Genomic DNA, 19,158 nt, shown 5'->3' with positions numbered 1-19,158 from the left:
TAATTCCCCCCCCCCCCCCCCATATGGTAAAAGTTTCATGTTTTTTTAACTCTTTTTATTTGTTGTCCATGGCAACGTTTCTCTATCCACATCTTCTTCTCCTGTGATGGAGACAGTTTCCTTTCTTCACTAAACACTCTCGTTGATATCCCCTTCGATTCTTGCGGTGTGAGGGCTGTCTGCTCGTCGTTGTTGGGCGCTCTATCATCTGTTTCCCCTTTTTCGTCCATGAAATCCCAAGCGTCGCGTCCAGCAAAACCTCACAATTGTTTTTTGCTTTCCTTTTTCTAAGCTTATTTTATCAGATCCTTCAAGGGACAGAGCCTTATTACCTATCCAAACCCACTTTCTTTCTCCCGTTGTGGTTGAACGATGGCCTCCAAGTCGCCCAGAAGCGGGCTGGGGGTGGAAACCCACACGCGCAAAGGCCGTTCTCCCTCCCGATCCCCCAATTCGAAGACCAGGAAGAAGGCAGCGGCATCGAAGAATTCCCACTACGGCTCTGAAGGAGTTACAGATCATGATGTGCTTCAACTACCGGTCTCCGATTACAAAATTATGCTCCGGTTGACAGCGCTGGCCTTCGTGGTACGACTATTCAGGATCTACCAGCCAACAAGTGTTGTGTTTGATGAAGTGCAGTTCGTGATTCCCGATTCCCGATTCCCGATTCCCTATTCCCTATTCCCCTCCCCTTATCGACTATGTGGAATAATATCTCCTGGATGCTAACTACTGTGTCTATGTTACCAATAGCTTCGGTGGGTTTGCGACGAAATATATCAAGGGGAAATTCTTCATGGACGTGCACCCACCGCTGGCTAAAATGCTTATCGCCCTTGTCGGATACTTGGCCGGATTTCGTGGTGACTTCGACTTTAAAGACATTGGGAAAGATTACTTGGAACCAGGCGTTCCGTACGTGGCTATGCGCATGTTTCCCGCCTTAATGGGTGTAATGGCTGTTCCGACGATGTTCCTTACTCTGAAAGCATATGGCTGTCGAACTTCTACAGCTTCAATGGGTGCATTGCTTATTACATTCGGTAAGAGTTTGTATCTGTATGCGATGAAACGAAACGCAGAATTCTGACGAGTGTGTCCCAATAACAGAAAACGCACTGACGACCCAGTCCCGGTTTATCCTTCTCGATTCACCTCTGATCATTTTTACCGCCCTTACCTCACTCGCCTTTACAAACTTTACAAACCAGCATGAGCAAGGGCCTTCAAAGGCATTCGAAGCTTCGTGGTGGTTTTGGCTCATTCTTACAGGTATCTTCTTGGGCGCCACTGTTAGTGTTAAGTGGGTGGGTCTTTTTACCATCGCCTGGGTGGGAAGCTTGACAATCCTTCAGCTCTGGGTTCTGCTTGGAGATACCAGAACAGTCACCGCCGTAAGTCAAACATGTTTCTGGAAGTCAAAACCTGGATTCCTTGTTTCCTAACAGTGACCCAAAACTAGGGTATCTGGTTTAAACACTTTTTTGCGAGAGTACTCTGTCTCATCGTTCTCCCAGTTGCGTTCTATATGGCCATGTTTCAGATTCACTTCATATGCTTGGTCAACCCTGGTGATGGAGATGGTTTTATGTCTTCCGAATTCCAGTCGACCCTCAACTCCAAAGCAATGGAGGATGTACCAGCTGATGTAGCCTTTGGCTCAAAAGTCTCTATCCGCCATTACAATACTCAGGGCGGGTATTTGCATTCACATTCTTCTATGTATCCTGCGGGCAGCAAGCAACAACAAGTCACTCTGTACCCCCACAAGGATGACAATAACCTCTGGCTCATTGAGAACAACACCCAGCCGTTGGGCGACTACGGGTTAATTCAGGGACCAACCGCCTGGGATAACATAACCGCTAGCAACATTATAGACGGATCAGTTATCAGGATTTACCACCTCGCTACGCACCGAAGACTTCATTCCCATGACGTTCGCCCTCCCGTGACAGAAGCTGATTGGCAGAACGAGGTATCTGCATATGGTTACGAAGGGTTTCCTGGTGATGCAAATGACCTTTTCCGCGTTGAGATTGTCAAATCGATGTCCGAAGGCGACGAAGCGAAGAAACGTCTCCGCACAATCCAGACAAAGTTCAAGCTCATCCACCATATGACCGGATGCGTACTGTTTTCACACAAGGTGAAGCTTCCACAATGGGGATTCGAGCAGCAAGAAGTCACATGCGCCAAAGGCGGGACTCTCCCCAATAGCGTTTGGTACATCGAGGAAAATCACCATCCAATGCTCGGACCAGACGCCGAGAAAGTCAACTACAAGAGGCCTGGGTTCTTGAGCAAGTTCTGGGAATTGCAGAAGGTTATGTGGAGGACGAACGCTGGCCTCGTCGAGCCCCACGCGTGGGATTCCAGACCTTCCTCCTGGCCGACACTTTTACGAGGTATCAATTTCTGGGGCATAGACCACCGCCAGGTTTATCTAATTGGTAACCCTCTTATTTGGTGGTCTTCAACCCTTGCAATACTGTTCTACGTCATCTTCAAGGGTCTTGCTACTCTGCGCTGGCAACGAAGTTACGACGATTATAAGAATGTGAACTTCAAACGCTTCGATTATGAGCTTGGACAAACCGTCCTTGGATGGGCTTTCCACTACTTCCCATTCTACCTCATGGCACGCCAGCTGTTCCTCCACCATTATTTACCAGCGCTCTACTTTGCCATCCTTGCGTTCTGCCAGATTGTCGATTACGGGGTAAACAGGGTCAGCTTGACAGGGTTCAGAAGCAAACCTATCCTCGGGAAGATATTCATGTTTCTCTTTGTTACGCTATCGATTGTTGTCTTCTCCCTTTTCTCGCCATTAATCTACGGCAACCCTTGGACCAAGAATGCGTGCGGTAGAGTCAAGCTTCTCGACACGTGGGATTTCGATTGCAACCTTTTCCACGATAAGGTAAGTCTCCCAGAACGGCGCCCTCCTCGTCGCGGAGCTCCATGATACGAATTTTCCATGTCTCTTTTGTTTAAGCAAACGGCTGCTGACTCGGCTTAGCTGTCTGAATATGATACACCAATCGACTTTGTCAATGGCTCTGAACAACTTCCTTTCCCAACTCCTGCTCCCCAGGGGCAGGAGCAAGAAGGAGAGCCACTGCCACTACCAGCGCAACAACAGGAGCAAAATGATGACCCAGGTCAAGTACCAGACAATGCAATGGTGACTTCCGCCCAAACGATGGAACATACCAATTCCCATGTGGAATATCGTGACCAGGACGGAAATATCTTGAACGACGAGCAAGTAGCGTTGCTGCAAAAGGAGGGTGACGTCTCGTTTGAAACCAAATACGAAACACGGACGAGAATAATTGATGCGCAGGGCCACGGGGCGAGCGGGGAAGTTCTTAAACCTCAACACCCTGATGCTGAGGGGCAGAATCCTGAAACGTCTAGCAAGGGCGACACTGGCGAGTTGCCGATTAACCGGCCTGCACGCGAACTTAGTGATGAGAAGTTTGTGGAGACGAATGCAGGTACGCCCAAGCCGGCAAGTGAAGGGCATGAGGCTACGAAGAGGGATGATGGAATTTGATGATCATTTTTGTAGTTTGTTTTCTTCTCTTCCCCCCCCCCCCCCCCCCCCTTTCTCTTCGGCCATAATTTCTGTCATTTAGATGGGACATTATCATAAAATGTGTATTCTTTTGTCCTCTTTTTCTTTCGAAACAAGATGTGTGAAACCAAATTTTGACCGTATTCAGAAGGAAGAAATATGTTATAACACTATTCTCCTTTCCTTTGGTTCTTAAATTCTTATATTTTTGTATTTTGATTTAATTTTCTTCTTTCTATTCGATTCAAGGGCCTTGAATATCCGGTATAATGAAAATGAGACAGGACACCGATGACATGGCGGATACAGGATGGTGTGGAGTATAGGGAAGGCACAAAGCCAAAACCTGGGTTGAATAGAATAATTGTTTGAAAAGATATCAATACTTATATACACTGGACACTTCTTCTGTATTCTTTGTCTTAGAAATATACTCAGGAATGCCCTCAACCATCTCCTCTCTCTCTCTTTTAAGTGGTACCAAATACAAATTTAGTTTCGTTTTAACAGCGAAATTGGCAGTTGACGGCGTCTTGTCTCAAAGTTCCTTGCCATACTTGTTGAATCGATCATGGAGATCCTGCAACGAACGATGATAGTTAACCACTTATCCAAAGGGTCATCCCGCAAAGTTAGAGAAAAGGACAAATCTCACCTTAGGCAAGGTCACGTTGGGAATGACAACCTCATTCAGAGCGCTGGGGGCGTTCTTGAGGGGCTTCGAGGTGTCACCGTAGGGGTGATATTGGTATTTGAAATTAGTCTTGGACTCATCATTCTGTTCCCATGGCATAGTGCTTTCGCCAATGCGAATGTTGCTCTCCGAAGTGGAAGTTGTGGGAGAGCTGCCCAGGTACCAGCCAGCAATACCGAAAGCACCGACCATGACAGCTAGGAGGACCTATAGTATACAATATCCCGAAGCCAAGAGGACGAAATGTTAGTCATTACGCCCACCTTAAGAACCCTATGACCACTAATTAGATAAGGGAGAGAGGGGCCACATACGTAGAGCTCGGGGTCTCTCTTCGGGGCCGTGTCAAGACCGGCTTCCTGCACCTTGGATGTGACGCGGCGGATTGGAGTGGAGGTGGCGGGCCGTCTGAGGATTGCCTGTCTCAGCGCTGCCCGGCGAGCGAAGGTTGTCGCGACGTATGACATGTTGGGATGAAATATATTACCCCGATGCCGGACGTATGGAGTCTATAAAAAGTGGGTTTTGTAGGAAAATGGGACGTGGGGAGCGTGCGCAATTGAATGATATTTTCAATGGATTGAATCGAGTCTGTCAATTCGAGCTTTGTTCAAGGGACTTTTGGATCGGACGATGCTTTGGGTCAATCGGCTTAGATAATGGGTTAATGTGGCTGGAATTGAGGCAGATCACATGACATTGTGGCTCATGAACTTTGAACGGTGGACCTGCAATCACGTGAATACACCGCCTGGACGGATTGGGCGATAGGAAGATGTCAAATCGATGTACGACGACGACGACGACAACAACAACAACAACAACAGAGAACAACCGCAGTTAAAGAATGAATAAGGAGTGTGTATACAATAACACCATTCGCTCTCTTTCTGAACATGGCCTTCTCCTCTTGCGTGGTGTGATTTGGCCACTGAGCCCTGTCTTCCTCCGTTCTTTTGTTCCCTATCCCATCTCCGAGTCACGGACGAGGCTTGCTGGCTCATAGAGCCCCTGGCTGGATATTATCCCAGCCTCCTCAAGGATTTCATATTCTCTGGCACTAACTACGATAACAACCTACACCTATTTTACCATTGAATCAATTTAGAACTCTGCTGAAATGGCCAGTCGACCAAATTCTGCCAATTTCAATGCTCCATCCACCCTCCCTAGTAATAATGCTGCCGATCCACCCAGACCCGTTTCTTACATCTCCGCCCATATGACAGATATAGCCTCAGAAGACGGTGATGCTTCACCACCCCATACAGCGATTTCTTCCCAGCCAACATGGTCACAACCACCAAACTCACGTCGCGGTCCTCCGCCCGCCAGAAATTCAATGGCTGCTGCCTCCAACCAGGGCATCAGTCGACCTCAGAGCTCTTCGAGTCGAATAAGTAGAACTCACATCCCCTCGTTGACTGCACATGGGTTTTTCCGTCCCATGAGTTCCCAGAGATTACAAGCACAACGCAGTTGGAGACTCACGAATAACAACCATGTTGCTCCAGCCTCAAATGAAGATGGAATGAGTGATGTGGGCAGCCAGAACCGAAGGAGCTTGCTGTCAAACCATACAGTGCTTCATGGGCCTTCGTCTCACGATAGCGAATTCCCCCCTCCATCGCGAGGCACCGAATTTACGGACCCCGTTATGCCAGATCGTGGGACGTCAAATGCAAGCCCAACAGGGAATACAACGGTGCGAAGTCTTGGTGAGAGCGTGAGGTTACTTCGGGACAGGTCACAGCAAGTCGCACCGTCACACCTCAACTTGGGGAAAAATTATAAACCTGCTAGCTCCCAAGAAACTCCTCAGAAATCACCCTTGTCCTTTCGTTCTGGGTTCTTGTTGCCTGGCAAAAGTGATGGACATGATCGGCGCGACCCGAGGAATCATGAAAGATTGTCCTCAGGCGCGTCCATCCCTGGATCCACACCGATGAAGGCATTCAAGTCTGAGCCAAGAGCAAACTTGGGAAAGAATTATGAGTATTTTGCTGGAAACACTATTTTCTGCGGTGGAGGCAGATTCCAGAATTCTAGGGATAAGCCATTCAATATTGCGACTGGAATTTTGGTGGTTGTTCCTGCTGGTCTATTCTTCGGATTTTCGTAAGTGAGAGCTGGTGCTTTGGGGTTTAGGATAGCTGCTAACTGTGAATCCAGGGCTCCATGGCTATGGCGCAATGCTTCACCCGCAATACCTATTCTTTTCGGCTACGTTTTCTACATTTGCTTTTCGTCGTTTATTCATGCTTCAGCTGTTGATCCAGGGGTAAGGGTTCACCATTTCTCGGCTCCAATCAATCGTTAATCTGACATATCCAAACTAACATATAATGTTCAGATTATTCCACGAAACTTAAACCCTATGCTTCCAGCTGATCCAAGCGAGGATCCGTTGACTCTTGGCCCACCTTCCAATGATTGGGTTATGATCAAGCTCGCAACGTCTGATGTAGCAGCCATGGATGTGCCAGTGAAGTATTGCAGAACTTGCAATATCTGGCGGCCGCCACGCTGTTATCACTGTCGAGTTTGCGACAACTGCGTCGAAACCCTAGATCACCATTGCGTTTGGCTTAATAATTGCGTAGGACGCCGCAACTACCGTTATTTCTTCACCTTCGTCAGCTCCAGCACGATTTTGGCGCTCTTTCTGATGGGAGTCAGTCTGGGACATGTCCTTGGCTACCGCAACAAAGAGGGCATCTCGTTCGGTAAAGCTATCAATGAATGCCGCGTTCCCTTTGTCATGTTTGTATACGGTCTTCTCGCAGCACCCTACCCCGCGTCGCTCTGGGCATATCACTTCTTTCTAATGGGTAGAGGAGAAACTACCAGAGAATACCTAAATTCCCACAAGTTCTCCAAAGGAGATCGACACCGACCATTCACACAGGGTAATGTCCTCCGGAATTGGATTGCGGTGCTTTTGCGACCCCGGACCCCATCCTATGTCCAATTCAAGAAAAGGTACCAGCAAGGAGACCAGCGCCTTTCTGCTGTCAAGCGCAAGCACAAAGCAGCTGACCTGGAGGCCCAGCCTGAAGGAGGAATGGAAATGCACGACGTACACAATGGAACACCCTCGAATAAACCGGCTGATGGTTGAGTTTGAGCTATCAGTTCTCGGATTTAGCCCTTTTTTCTTTCTTCCTCTCTTCATTTGATTTCATTCATTAATTTCTTGGTCCTATTCTCACAAATCCGCGATACACACGTAATGTCACTCACGTTAACCGACCGTTTCCTTTTCTCTCTTCTCTCTTTTTTTTTTTATTATTATTATTTGTCATTGTTCTTTTCCCCCTTTCTGATTCCCCACTTTGCTTGATTGTAATTTTATTGTGTCCTGACTTCTTTCTGTCTTCGGTTCACTGGTCTTAATTTTCGTTGACCAAACCCCCGGCTTCCCAGTGTATTATTACCTTCCCTTGCTTTTTCAATTGGGGTTTTTTCTGAAGTTCGATATGAGCGAGATGTTTAATGGCGTTTACATAAGAGTTGAAAAGTCGGTCATCATACCCGTCTGGCTTGATCTAAGCCTGCTCTTTGCTTAACTTAGAATTCCGGGGTTTGTTCTCTGTACTTTGATTCCAACTGCGGACGTTTACAAGGTTCAGGTTCGGATACTTCTTTCTTTATTCCATCCCCTTTCAAATTCTGATTTGGAGTGCTTGGTTTTCTTCTTTCGGAGCTCAAATACCTCCTGGGACCTACATCAAGAATTTGTCAATCAATATTGATAGAGCTGCTTTTGCGATTTTCGAATTGTTATGTATAGCAAGAACATCTCTAGACCAACAGCTATCCGTCCTAAGTATTTCAAACATCTGCCTATAATTTTATGAAAGAATGAAACACAATAGCTCTTTTGAAAGCGAAAAGACGAAAAAACAACACCAGCCGGTATAAACGCACAGAGTAAAGGGCAGACGGGATATTGTCGGGAATCGTAATATATGCATACATGGACCCCCTCACCAACCACATGAAACTTCCGCATCTCCTATATTTAGTCAACAACCAACATCCGAACAACTTTCTTTACTCCACTTCGTTCCATTCCTCATGCTAACAACCAATGCGCTTCAACTCTTTAACTTCTACGCGTAAACTCAGTTTATTTACATTCAGAAGTCTCCTTTTAGCGCCGCAATCCCAACACTGATACTTTCGAACTCCCCAGCCCCAAACGCGCCAACACAGTTCTCCAAAACACAACCCGCGCCCCAAAAATACTCCTCCTATCCTTCTTTCCTGACGCTATTCCAACTGCAAATTCCCAAGAAAAGGGGGAAATAAAACAATGGCGCGTTCTTCGCAGTCATCCGCAGTAGCCCCGTCTTCCTCTTCCACTCCCTCCTCAAGGCCAGGGTCTGATACCGGCCTAACCACAGAGATTTCCGCGGATGAACACCTGCTGACGCCCCCGACGAGCCAGTCGGAAACATCCAGCAGGAGCGGCGGTGCAATGGATGTGGAAGAAAAAGATGGTGAGGAGGTTGTCAGTGAAGAGACAATTTCTCAACGCGTCACGCGTTCGTCATTAGCGAATGAGGAAAATAATATGGTCAGTGAGGAGATGGCGTCTAAAGTAGATGATGCTAAGGAAGTTGCATTTCATCCCTTGCGTTCGAATCCACCGGAAGTGGATGGAGGGTTACCTACATCCGAGGGAGCAAGGGCAAATATTGAGATGGAGCATCAATTGGACAAAAATGAAGAGGGGAAAAATGCAAGGGGAGCCAAGAAGAGACATAAGAGTGAGAGTGGGTCACGGAGACGCTCGTCGCGTTTGGCTCTATTGGGGAAAATTAGTGAAGTGGTTAGCAAGGTTTCAACGGTGCTGGGGAAGAGGGCCAGGGAGGATGTGATGAAGGAAAAAGATAAACTGGAGATTATTAATCGGAGGGCTAGTTTGCGATCGAGGAATGTTGCGCAGGAAGAGCGGGTTCCTTCAACTACCTCTACGGCTGTTGCTACTGCTGATGGTCCTGTTACGAAGAAGCGGCGGGTTTCTAAAGGGGATGCAGTGGTCTTGAACAAGAAGGCATCAGCTGCTTCAACTACTGTAAAAGAACAGAAGCTGGCAACTGTTACCTATAAGAGAAAGAAATGGCTTTCCCATGGTCTGTATGCGGGGCAGGACCGGTACTTCGATCCCAGGCTTACGGAGGAGAAGAATCGGATTAAGTTTGGGAAGAAGAATGAGGAGGAGCGAAATAAATTGTTTCCGTTGCCTATGTTTGCGGGTGAAAGGTTGATTAAAGACGGGAGAGATTTCAAGCTGCCATTTGATATCTTCTCTCCGCTGCCGCCGGGTCAGCCGAAACCTGATGAGTGGCGGAAGACGAATAAGAGTACGGACTAACTCTGCCTCCGTTTCTCTCCATTTTTACTTTACAAGACCAGTTGCTGACTGAGTGATAGATGTATTTGTCGGAGACGCAGCTAGTATATGGAAGGCTAACAAGCTTGGAGAGTGCTCTACGTGCATGTGCACCCCCGAGAGCGGATGTGATGAGAACTGCCAGAATCGTTGCATGTTTTACGAATGCGATGATGATAATTGTAAGCTTGGGGCAGAGCTGTGTCGCAATCGCAGCTTTGAAGATTTACGCCAGCGCATCAAGGCGGGTGGTAAGTATAACATTGGTGTTGAAGTCATCAAGACGGCGGATCGTGGATATGGGGTACGCAGCAATAGGACCTTTGCGCCTAATCAGATCATTGTCGAGTATACGGGGGAGATTATTACACAGAAGGAGTGCGAGAGGAGGATGAGGACTGTGTATAAGAATAATGAGGTTTGTGCTGTCTTGTGTCTTCTCATCTCGGGACGAGATGTCAAAAGGGGATGTGTAAAAAGCTAACTTTTTGGGTTTTGTCAGTGCTATTATCTTATGTATTTTGATCAGAACATGATAATTGATGCGACTCGAGGCTCCATTGCCCGATTCGTTAATCATTCCTGTGAACCCAATTGTGAAATGGAGAAATGGACTGTTGCCGGAAAGCCACGCATGGCCCTTTTTGCAGGCAAGAATGGGATTACGACCGGGGAAGAATTGACTTATGACTACAATTTCGAGTAAGCATCTGCCCATTCAATAATCCCACTGTGCTAGTTTACTAATGGAGAAAACCTTTACCAGCCCATATTCCCAAAAGAATGTCCAGGAATGTCGCTGCGGAGCAGAAACATGTCGTGGTGTTTTGGGTCCCAAATCCAAAGACTCGAACAAGTCCCGCAGCGTAAAGCAAGGAAATACGAAGCAATCCTCCAAAGATGCAAAGAAGAAAGCTGTGTCATCGAAGTCTGGTCAAGCTTTAATAGGGAAGAAACGGAAACAAGAGACCGCTCTAGATGAATCGTCTACTTCGCGCCTGAACAAACGAAGGAGGGTTCTCAAACAGACATCGAAAGCTTTTAATGCTGGAATCAAGAAAGCTGTAGCTGGCGCTCGCTTAGCAGCTAATTCAAGCACAAAAGCGAAGGTGAGGGGGAAAGCGAAAGCCAAAGCCAAAATCAATGCTGCCACAGCCGTGAAAGCCAAACCGGCTCCAGTTAAGAAAACCAAGGACAATTCACGATCAAAAACTACGACAAAAAGCACAAATGCACGTTGGGGGGGCCGGAAATCCAAGATTCAAGCTGAGACAGGAACTTCTGTCCGGAAGCAGAGAGATCGCACGAAACTCAACCGACCGTCGAAGAAGCTCAATTCTATTGCTGTCTCACGAACCACAAGCAGGACTCCAGCGATCATGAGGCGGTTCCTTGAAGCCGGAAAACTAGCCACGGAATATGAAATAGACGGGACTTTAACTGTTGATAAGCCAGGCTCTAAACGAGTCGTGGCGAAGAGAAGATATACCAATAACAACGCCAGCAAACAGTCTAAGATTAAAGGAACTGTGACGGGTGTCGCTGGGAAAGTGAAACGGGGTAGGTCTTCTGTTTGAATTGAATTGATAGATGTCGTGCGTGGCGAACCTCTGACATGTTCCTTGTATCTCTTCATTTTGCCATTGCCTATGTCCGTGCTGTTTGAGTTTTGTTTTCTTTCCAGGTTCATTGCTTTCTTCTCTTCAGGCGCGGGGATATCGAATATTGCATCCTGGGTTGAGCGTTTTGTTTAATCCCCGGTTTCTAAATTCCCGGTTTCCTAACTCTGTGGTTCAAATTTACCAGGTGATGCCTTCATTTCAATGACTTTATGAAAGGCAAAGCCGTTACTTTTTGGTATTTTCATTGGCTTTGGTATACACTTCCATCGTGCAGAGGTGGCATATTTCCGGTTGTCTATTATTCCTTGGAAGCATTGGACGCACGGCGGGTTTCCCCTTACAAATGTCGTGAATGCCTCCGGAGCAGCAGGCTTCGAGCTTGTCGTGTCACATTGATTTGGATATCCCTACCTCCCGGTGAATCTGTAGGGTTCATTTTGTGCCAATGTTATGGGCAAGAAAATGTCCTTTGGTAAACAACTAAATCTGATGAAATAACTATGAGATAAGTATTTTTGGAACGATTGGTAAAATTGAACAGTGTATTATTTTGAATATATTTGACAGATCCATCCTATTCGCCGGCAACGACCAATTAAATAACTACGCATGGTCCATTCTAAAAGCCACCCCTGCGCGAGGCTCTGTTCCACCATCCGGTGCTCGAGTCCCGGAATCATACGCTTGTCGGTAGACTGACCCACGGTTTGAACCTTGTGGAGAATCGCGGAGAGACTTATTATATATTCCTCTATCTAAGGGCCATCCCGCCTGGCTTGTTTTTCATTTTATTTCTGCGCTGAATTCCGCTCAAAAGAATGCATGTGATAGCTACCAATGCATTGCGTTGTTGCAGGATACGTGTAGTTATCTGCCTCGCGGATTGAATCAAAATTCAACAGAATCAAAATGAAATGGAGAAAACCGTTGACCCACGACCTCTTCTTAAATCTGTATCGGAAGGCGGATGTCCTGATGATTACCGTGACGAGAGTGTCCAAGCAGAACAAACCCCCGGGTCTGCAAAGAAAAGAAAGAGAGCTGTCCTGACAACGTACGCGAGTTGAATTTTTTTTTTTTTTTTTTTTGACTTTAAATCTTTGATGCCTCGGCGCTTAACTATTTAAGAAGCTAACCACACGATAACCCCCATTCTGTTGTTTATCCAGTAGCTGTGAGCTATGCCGCCAACGGAAAGTTAGATGCGACCGCGGTGAACCCAGTTGCGGCTGGTGCACCCGTAATGGCCGCGAGTGCGTCTACAGAGACAAAATGCCACCCACGTTTCGGGTCTTGCACATCCGTGAGCTCGAGTTGAAGGTCAATACGCTAGAAGCCATGTTAGATATGCTGGGACGTCGGCTGGAGCTCCACATATCCGAGCATGAAACTGCATGGGGCTCTCGACAACCTCCTCCCCCAGATCAGGTGGTAGCAGATCAGCAAGGATTTGCCACTGCCTCCGAGCCCCGTCGCTCAGATCTCAGTGAGACCTTGTCACAGGACCCGACGGCCAGTATAGTTGAAGCAGCGTCGGAGAGAGTGCAGCGTTCTCGTCCTTCGGCATTGATTTCAGTTCAGCCTTTGGTTAATGTGAATGCAATGGAGGGTGCAAGCGAGCCCGCGTCTTCTGATATGATAGAATCAAGCTTGGAAGGAGTACGTGAGACTATGTCTGAGCTGCATTTGCCCTCGCGGGATACTCTATATGTGATTGTAGACCTGTTCTTCAAACATGTTAATCCTTGGTGTCCCATTCTTGAGCGGGCAGCAACGGTTGAGAAAGTTTTTAGAGCTCCCGTATGCGATGAAGCCGACCTTGTCCTCCTGTATGCAATTGTCCGTGTAACCTTGAAGTTCTACAAGAACCCGGGTTTAACACATAGTTGGCGCGAGACATTCCCTGCTATCTCGAAACAGAAGATTTTGCTCTATGCGTTCGAACACACAAGTATCAGCGCACTTCAAGCTCTGACGATTCTGGCGCTGGACTTGCTTGGCATGTCATATGGTCCTCAGAGCTGTACTCTATTGAGCATGATAGTAAGAAATGTGATGCAGCTCGGGCTTGGGGTGGAAACTACAGTAGCTCTTGGGCAGCCAAGTCATGAATCACCGGGCACGTTGCACCAATTTATGCTGCCTCCATCAACCCCATGGGTTGAGAATGAAGGACGCAGACGTCTGTTTTGGATGACCTTCATCTTGGATCGATATGCTTGTGTCGATATGGGATCCGACTTTATCCTCGATATACAGCAGACAGACCGGCAGTTGCCGTGCAGGTATGACTTATTTTCAAAAAACCAGCCGGTTGAAACCAGACGGTTTATTGGCCCCGAGAGACCTGAAATTACCATAAACCGACCGGAGAACCTTGGTAGCTTCTCCTACCACTGCGAAGTCCTACGGATCCTCAACCGTATCCACAAATTCCTGCGCACTCCCATTGATATTGGCTGCTCTGTTTGATGTGGATAATTGGCAAGCTACGTTTCGCGATCTGGACCGAGAGCTTGACAGGTGGCTGTACAATCTACCGGATGACTACGGCCGCATTTCTCAACTTTGCCATTCAAGTCCAACCAGCAGGATATCTAACTGGATCATGCTGCACGCAGCTTTTATAACTTGTGTTTTACGGCTGCACACTTGCGCTGCCTATCCTACAATTCGCTCACAGATATTCTTTCCCTCGTTTGCTGCGATGCAGAGGTGCCTTGCCGCAGTCGAGAGTTTACGAGAAATTGTGCAGGATGTTGTTAATACCGGCATGCTGGATCTCCTGGGTCCTCATTTTGCCCTCTCACTTTGGGTGTCGGCGAGAGTATTGGTGGTAGATGCCTCTGTTTCAAATACCGACGTTAATTCAATAGTTTGGTTTTTCATCTCCACCCTTGATAAAATGGGACAGCATTGGGGAATGGCTAAGAAATATGCCAAAGTACTAGAGAATATTTTAGAAGAAGCCCAAGAAGCGAAACGTGTCGCGGCTATGATCCAAGATACAGCTAGCAGCTCTCAATCGCCTCCGTTATCGGCGCCGAAATCCCTTGCGGAAATGCGAGTGTATGCCTCCTCTTCCCTTGATAAGAGAGTTCAACTAATCCATCTTCATAGAAGCGCCTACGAACTAAGCATTATCTTATTTCAACGCTATTCATCAGGAGTTCATCCGCCATCCGTCAAAACCGTCACACCCAGCGAACTTGAATACTATGAAGTCTTTGACTTTTTCAATTACCCCCGCCCACCCGTGCCGGTCGCACACCAGGCATCCTCGCTTACCACCAACACCGGCTTAGAGCCACCAGCAAGTAACGGTGCCGAGGGCTGGACGCGAGTGAAAACCCACATTGTGTCTACAACTTTCACATACCTTCGTTCGGATTCCGAATTTCAGTCGCCGCGGGGCTAACAAGGAGAAATGAAGCCTAGAAGTTCTGCTGTGTTGATCATGTACTGTACATGTATGCATGTATGCATGTATGTATGTAGAAATAGAAATACAACGTGTATTATAGTATGAAAGTTTTGAATTATCAAAGGACAGTAATATGAAGTAGTATATATCCGACTACTGACGTAATAGTTTTCGAGGGTTACACGCTTTGTGTAATGAAGAAAGATGACAGTTATGGTATCTTGAGCTCTCCGCATCCATAGATGTATATACATGCACTAGCAGAAGTGGCGGCGGAAGGCTTTTCACCCAGTGGGGGGAACTCAAATCCAGCAGAAAACCTCCCGGAAATGCTTTCAATTAGCCCAACCTTTGCACATTTGGACAGCCTTCTCCCATTTCGCAAATCGATTTGCAGCCTGTTCCTTGGGAATGGCCGGCGTGAAAACAGTCCGGCCTTCGGTATTCACGGCAGCTAATTCTTCAAGGCCGCGCCAGATGCCAATCGCCAGACCTGCTGCAATTGCAGCACCGAGAGCGGTGGTTTCTCGCATTACGGGCCGGTGGACGGGAATGGAAATGATGTCCGATTGGGTCTATTGAGCAGATCACACGACGTGTTCATGTTATCTTCTGTCATTTGTTTGGACTCTGTATTTTGGTGAGACTCACCTGCATAGTCAAGTCACTATTACACATGCCCCCGTCAACAGCTAACTCTGTCAATTTTTGGCCGCTATCCTTCTCCATGGCGTCAAGGATAGCCTTCGTCTGGAAACATGTTGCCTCGAGCGTCGCGCGGGCCACATGTCCCCGCTGTGTGTAGGTAGTGATTCCAAACATCGTACCGCGTGCGTCATCCATCCAGTACGGGGCGAACAAACCGCTGAAAGCAGTTACAAACACAAGACCTCCGCTATCTTCGACTGTCTCTGCCAGAGCACTGATGTCACTGGATTTGTCGATGAAGCCGAAGTTGTTCACCAAGAATTTCACGCTGGATCCGCCAACGGCAATGCTCCCTTCGAGCGCATACATCACTTTCCCATTGAAGTCATAGGCGACAGTTGTTAATAGGCCGTGTTTGGATATTACGGGGGTTTCACCTATGTTGTATAGCAAGAAGCATCCTGTGCCATATGTGTTTTTCGCGAGGCCTGGAGTGAAGCCCTTTTGGCCAACAAGTGCGGCAGACTGGTCACCCAGACAGCCTGTAATAGGGAGCCCCTTCAGGGCAGTGGATGCCAGAGAGCCGTATCCTTCTGGGTCTGACGAGTGGATTATCTTGGGAAGATGAACTTTATCCCGGTCGAGACGGAAGAATTCGATGAGCTGGTCGTCATACTGGAGGGTTCTGATGTTCATAAACATTGTGCGTGACGCATTTGAAGGATCAGTGACATAGATCTCCCTCTCTGTCCCGCCATTGAGCCTGTAGACGAGCCAGGTGTCAATGGTCCCAAAGGCCAGCACGCCCTTTTCATAGGCTTCTTTGACCTTGCGAACATTCTCCATCATCCAGAGTAGCTTGCCAACAGATGGATATGTCGATAATGGAAGACCGCAAAGCTCCTGCAGCTCGTTCGCCCCGAGGCGACTCTTCAGCCTGCGAACCAGCGCCTGGGTGCGCGTGTCCGTCCATACAATCGCGTTGTAGAGCGGTTCCCCGGTCTTTCTATCCCACACCACGGTGGTCTCTCGCTGATTCGTAATGCCAATTGCTTTTATAGATTCGATGCTATGGCCCTGACTTTCGAAAGAAGCAACGGCACCGTCTATGCATTTCTCGACCGACTCAACTATTTCCAGCGGGTCGTGTTCGTGCCAGCTGTGAAACCGATTATCACTATTTTGTTTCTTCCAGACAGAAGAGCTATGGCAATAACGAATTTTTTTTTTCTTTCTTTCTTTCTTTCTTTCTTTCTTTTTTTTTTTTCTTTTCTTTTCTTTTCTTTCTTGATAAGTATGCTCACCCAGGCTGAGAATATATCTGTCGGAACTCGAGTTGATGCGACGCAACGACATCCCCCGCAGCGCTAAATATGAGGAATCTCGAGCTTGTCGTTCCCTGGTCGATAGAACCCACGAATGATTCATTGGCGCACCCCATAGTGACTGCTGGTGAGTTTTGCGCCAAGTAGGGAGTGGCAATTCTTCACGATGTTTGGTTTGCGATGCGTCCCACCCGGCGTAGGATTTCTGTCTATAGCGGAGACCGAGACCGACGAACAGCGGCTATTTGTACTCCCTGATCGGACCGTCTGGAAAATATAATTTGTTCCAGGGCAGCTCAAGCGGGAGCATCTCCTCACTACGCCATCTGCTAGTTTTGCGGGGTTGGGTTCCGGGGGAAAAAGTTAGTAGTTCGTTGACCCCGTCGACAAGTAAAGCGTAAGTCCGCTGGTTGGGGGGGGGGGCAGTTGGTTAATTTCCACTCGGTAACAATAACTTAAATCGCAAACTCAAATAATGAAGATTTCTCAATCCAACCCCCTCCTCAGTTACCACGTTCATGTTTTGCTGTCACACAGCGTCGCATTGATGGATGCCAATAACTACGTGCTACAGCTGACAATCTGCAATTTCAATACCGCATTCGGCCAGGCTGCTTCAGCTCTCATCCCCGTCCTCATATCGTTGCAATGGCTGGAGGCCAAAATGCGAGTCTGGCCAATCAGCATGCTGTGTGGGTGAAATGCTGACGAGAAAACAATACAATACATCTTGCAACCTCGGGTACCCGCTACTTGAATGAACCTGCGGACGTCGCCGTTCGCCGTTAGGTCTCCTCCAAGGCGGCGATCGACCGACTGATACCAACCTTGTCCCGGTAGGCGGGAGAGCGTTGGGCTTATTGACCCTGCTAGACTATCCGTCGCATCCAATTCTTAAGCAATATTGGAGAAGATAGTATTCTAGATTTTTTTTATTTTATGTACCGCTATCTATAAAGTACGTACTCCACCACATGAGGGGGGGGGGGGGGGGGGGGGGGGGGGGGGGGCGAGCGGGGGCGGATAGACTGACAACACCCACCAGGCTCGATCGATGGGTATCCCCTCATCCATCCCTTCTGATCCCCAAACCTAATCGACAGTTGAATCCAATCAAGGTGCCACAATGATACTGGAGACCCCAAGGCAACTCTCAGGACCTGGCATTGTTGATAAGAGCCAGGATACCGGAGAAATTCGAAATGGGTCTGATGTGCATGGTAAATCCACGCTGGATACAGAAGCTCAGGATCTGACAGCCCCCCAAACGGAGAAGCCTTTGTGGTGTCGAATCCGGCATAAACTGCGTGAGCCTTTTTCCGAGTTCGTTGGTGTTTTTATCATCGTTCTTTTTGGAGATGGATCTGTGGCTCAGGTCATTCTCAGTCATGGACAGAAGGGTGGTTATCAGTCGATCAGTTGGGGCTGGGGGTGAGTGACTGCACCCATCCTCCGATTCGTAACTGCTTTATAACTGCACAAGTAGATAAAAGAAAGGGGAACGAATACAGCGATGGCGGTTATTGACTCAAAATGGTAGGCTTGGTGTGATGCTCGGGGTCTACTGCTCTGGCATTTCAGGGGCTCATCTGAACCCAGCAGTCACACTCGCAAACTGCATCTTTCGCGGATTCCCTTGGAGAAAGTTCCCCATATATGCAATCGCACAGATACTTGGCGGATTCGTCGCCTCTGGAGTCGTCTATAGCAACTACATACATGCCATCGACGCTTTCGAAGGAGGAGTCGGTGTTCGCACAGTAGGCCTTGATACCTCTTCTGCGGGCATCTTCTGCACATACCCAGCCGAATTCATGAACAAAACAGGCCAGGTTTTCTCGGAAATCCTTGCCAGCGCAATGCTCATGTTCTGCATCTTCGCTCTGCTTGACAATGACAATAATGGCGCCGGCAACCTGACACCGTTGGGCCTGTTCTTTGTGATCTTTGGCATTGGAGCTTGTTTCGGTTGGGAAACCGGATACGCGATCAATCTTGCGCGAGATTTTGGGCCACGGCTGATGTCTTACTTCTTGGGGTATGGGCATGAAGTGTGGTCTGCTGGGAACTATTACTTTTGGGTACGCCTCCATTTTATACCACTCCGATGGGGTCTATTACTGCTCTTCTCAATTCCCTTGTATTTAGTCACAATCTCTAACCTTCTAACCTCTCCTCTCACTCCCTAGGTCCCAATGGTAGCACCATTTATCGGGTGTACGTTGGGTGGATTTTTATACGACCTGCTCCTGTACACAGGCCCAAGCCCAGTCAATACTCCGTGGATGGGACTGGATCGTCTGCTAAGACCCACGCCGATGGTATCGTCAAATACTGAAACGGATACTTATGTTTAGCGATTGGGAGTGGCTGTGAGCCATTATTATGTAGGTTTTTATTTCGTTTCTAAGTGGGGAGCTGAGCGTGTGAGTCTGTGTTGCAAGCAAAATAACAAAAA

The 19,158-nt window shown here is 47.8% G+C and overlaps 7 protein-coding genes across 7 annotated transcripts; 5 read left to right on the top strand and 2 right to left on the bottom strand.

Annotated features, from left to right (window-relative positions):
- Window positions 1-372: 372 nt before the first annotated feature.
- Window positions 373-3,565, top strand: PADG_06081 (uncharacterized protein; the record flags this gene model as incomplete). Its single annotated transcript, XM_010763225.1, has 5 exons — window positions 373-641; window positions 757-1,046; window positions 1,114-1,397; window positions 1,466-2,926; window positions 3,026-3,565. 5 exons carry the CDS (start codon window positions 373-375, stop codon window positions 3,563-3,565), a joined length of 2,844 nt encoding a protein of 947 aa, XP_010761527.1.
- A 559-nt stretch (window positions 3,566-4,124) lies between these two features.
- Window positions 4,125-4,747, bottom strand: PADG_06080 (uncharacterized protein; the record flags this gene model as incomplete). The annotated part of the gene is made up of 3 exons (XM_010763224.1): window positions 4,125-4,166; window positions 4,242-4,487; window positions 4,595-4,747. 3 exons carry the CDS (start codon window positions 4,745-4,747, stop codon window positions 4,125-4,127), a joined length of 441 nt encoding a protein of 146 aa, XP_010761526.1.
- Window positions 4,748-5,400: 653 nt separating this feature from the next.
- On the top strand, window positions 5,401-7,401 carry PADG_06079 (uncharacterized protein; the record flags this gene model as incomplete). Its single annotated transcript, XM_010763223.1, has 3 exons — window positions 5,401-6,398; window positions 6,453-6,561; window positions 6,634-7,401. The coding sequence occupies 3 exons, from the start codon at window positions 5,401-5,403 to the stop codon at window positions 7,399-7,401; spliced, it is 1,875 nt and encodes a 624-aa protein (XP_010761525.1).
- Window positions 7,402-8,598: 1,197 nt separating this feature from the next.
- Window positions 8,599-11,258, top strand: PADG_06078 (uncharacterized protein; the record flags this gene model as incomplete). The annotated part of the gene is made up of 4 exons (XM_010763029.1): window positions 8,599-9,652; window positions 9,723-10,099; window positions 10,184-10,383; window positions 10,448-11,258. The coding sequence occupies 4 exons, from the start codon at window positions 8,599-8,601 to the stop codon at window positions 11,256-11,258; spliced, it is 2,442 nt and encodes an 813-aa protein (XP_010761331.1).
- A 959-nt stretch (window positions 11,259-12,217) lies between these two features.
- Window positions 12,218-14,721, top strand: PADG_06077 (uncharacterized protein; the record flags this gene model as incomplete). The annotated part of the gene is made up of 4 exons (XM_010763028.1): window positions 12,218-12,357; window positions 12,476-13,588; window positions 13,677-14,372; window positions 14,424-14,721. 4 exons carry the CDS (start codon window positions 12,218-12,220, stop codon window positions 14,719-14,721), a joined length of 2,247 nt encoding a protein of 748 aa, XP_010761330.1.
- Window positions 14,722-15,062: 341 nt separating this feature from the next.
- On the bottom strand, window positions 15,063-16,816 carry PADG_06076 (glycerol kinase; the record flags this gene model as incomplete). The annotated part of the gene is made up of 3 exons (XM_010763222.1): window positions 15,063-15,302; window positions 15,379-16,534; window positions 16,680-16,816. The coding sequence occupies 3 exons, from the start codon at window positions 16,814-16,816 to the stop codon at window positions 15,063-15,065; spliced, it is 1,533 nt and encodes a 510-aa protein (XP_010761524.1).
- Window positions 16,817-17,826: 1,010 nt separating this feature from the next.
- On the top strand, window positions 17,827-19,057 carry PADG_06075 (uncharacterized protein; the record flags this gene model as incomplete). Its single annotated transcript, XM_010763027.1, has 3 exons — window positions 17,827-18,131; window positions 18,241-18,751; window positions 18,890-19,057. 3 exons carry the CDS (start codon window positions 17,827-17,829, stop codon window positions 19,055-19,057), a joined length of 984 nt encoding a protein of 327 aa, XP_010761329.1.
- Window positions 19,058-19,158: the final 101 nt, after the last annotated feature.

The sequence above is a fragment of the Paracoccidioides brasiliensis genome (assembly GCF_000150735.1).
Source record: "Paracoccidioides brasiliensis Pb18 unplaced genomic scaffold supercont2.7, whole genome shotgun sequence".
Classification (NCBI taxonomy): Eukaryota; Fungi; Ascomycota; class Eurotiomycetes; order Onygenales; family Ajellomycetaceae; genus Paracoccidioides; species Paracoccidioides brasiliensis.
Note: the sequence above shows the minus strand (reverse complement) of the source record. Positions and strands in the feature narration are given on the sequence as shown.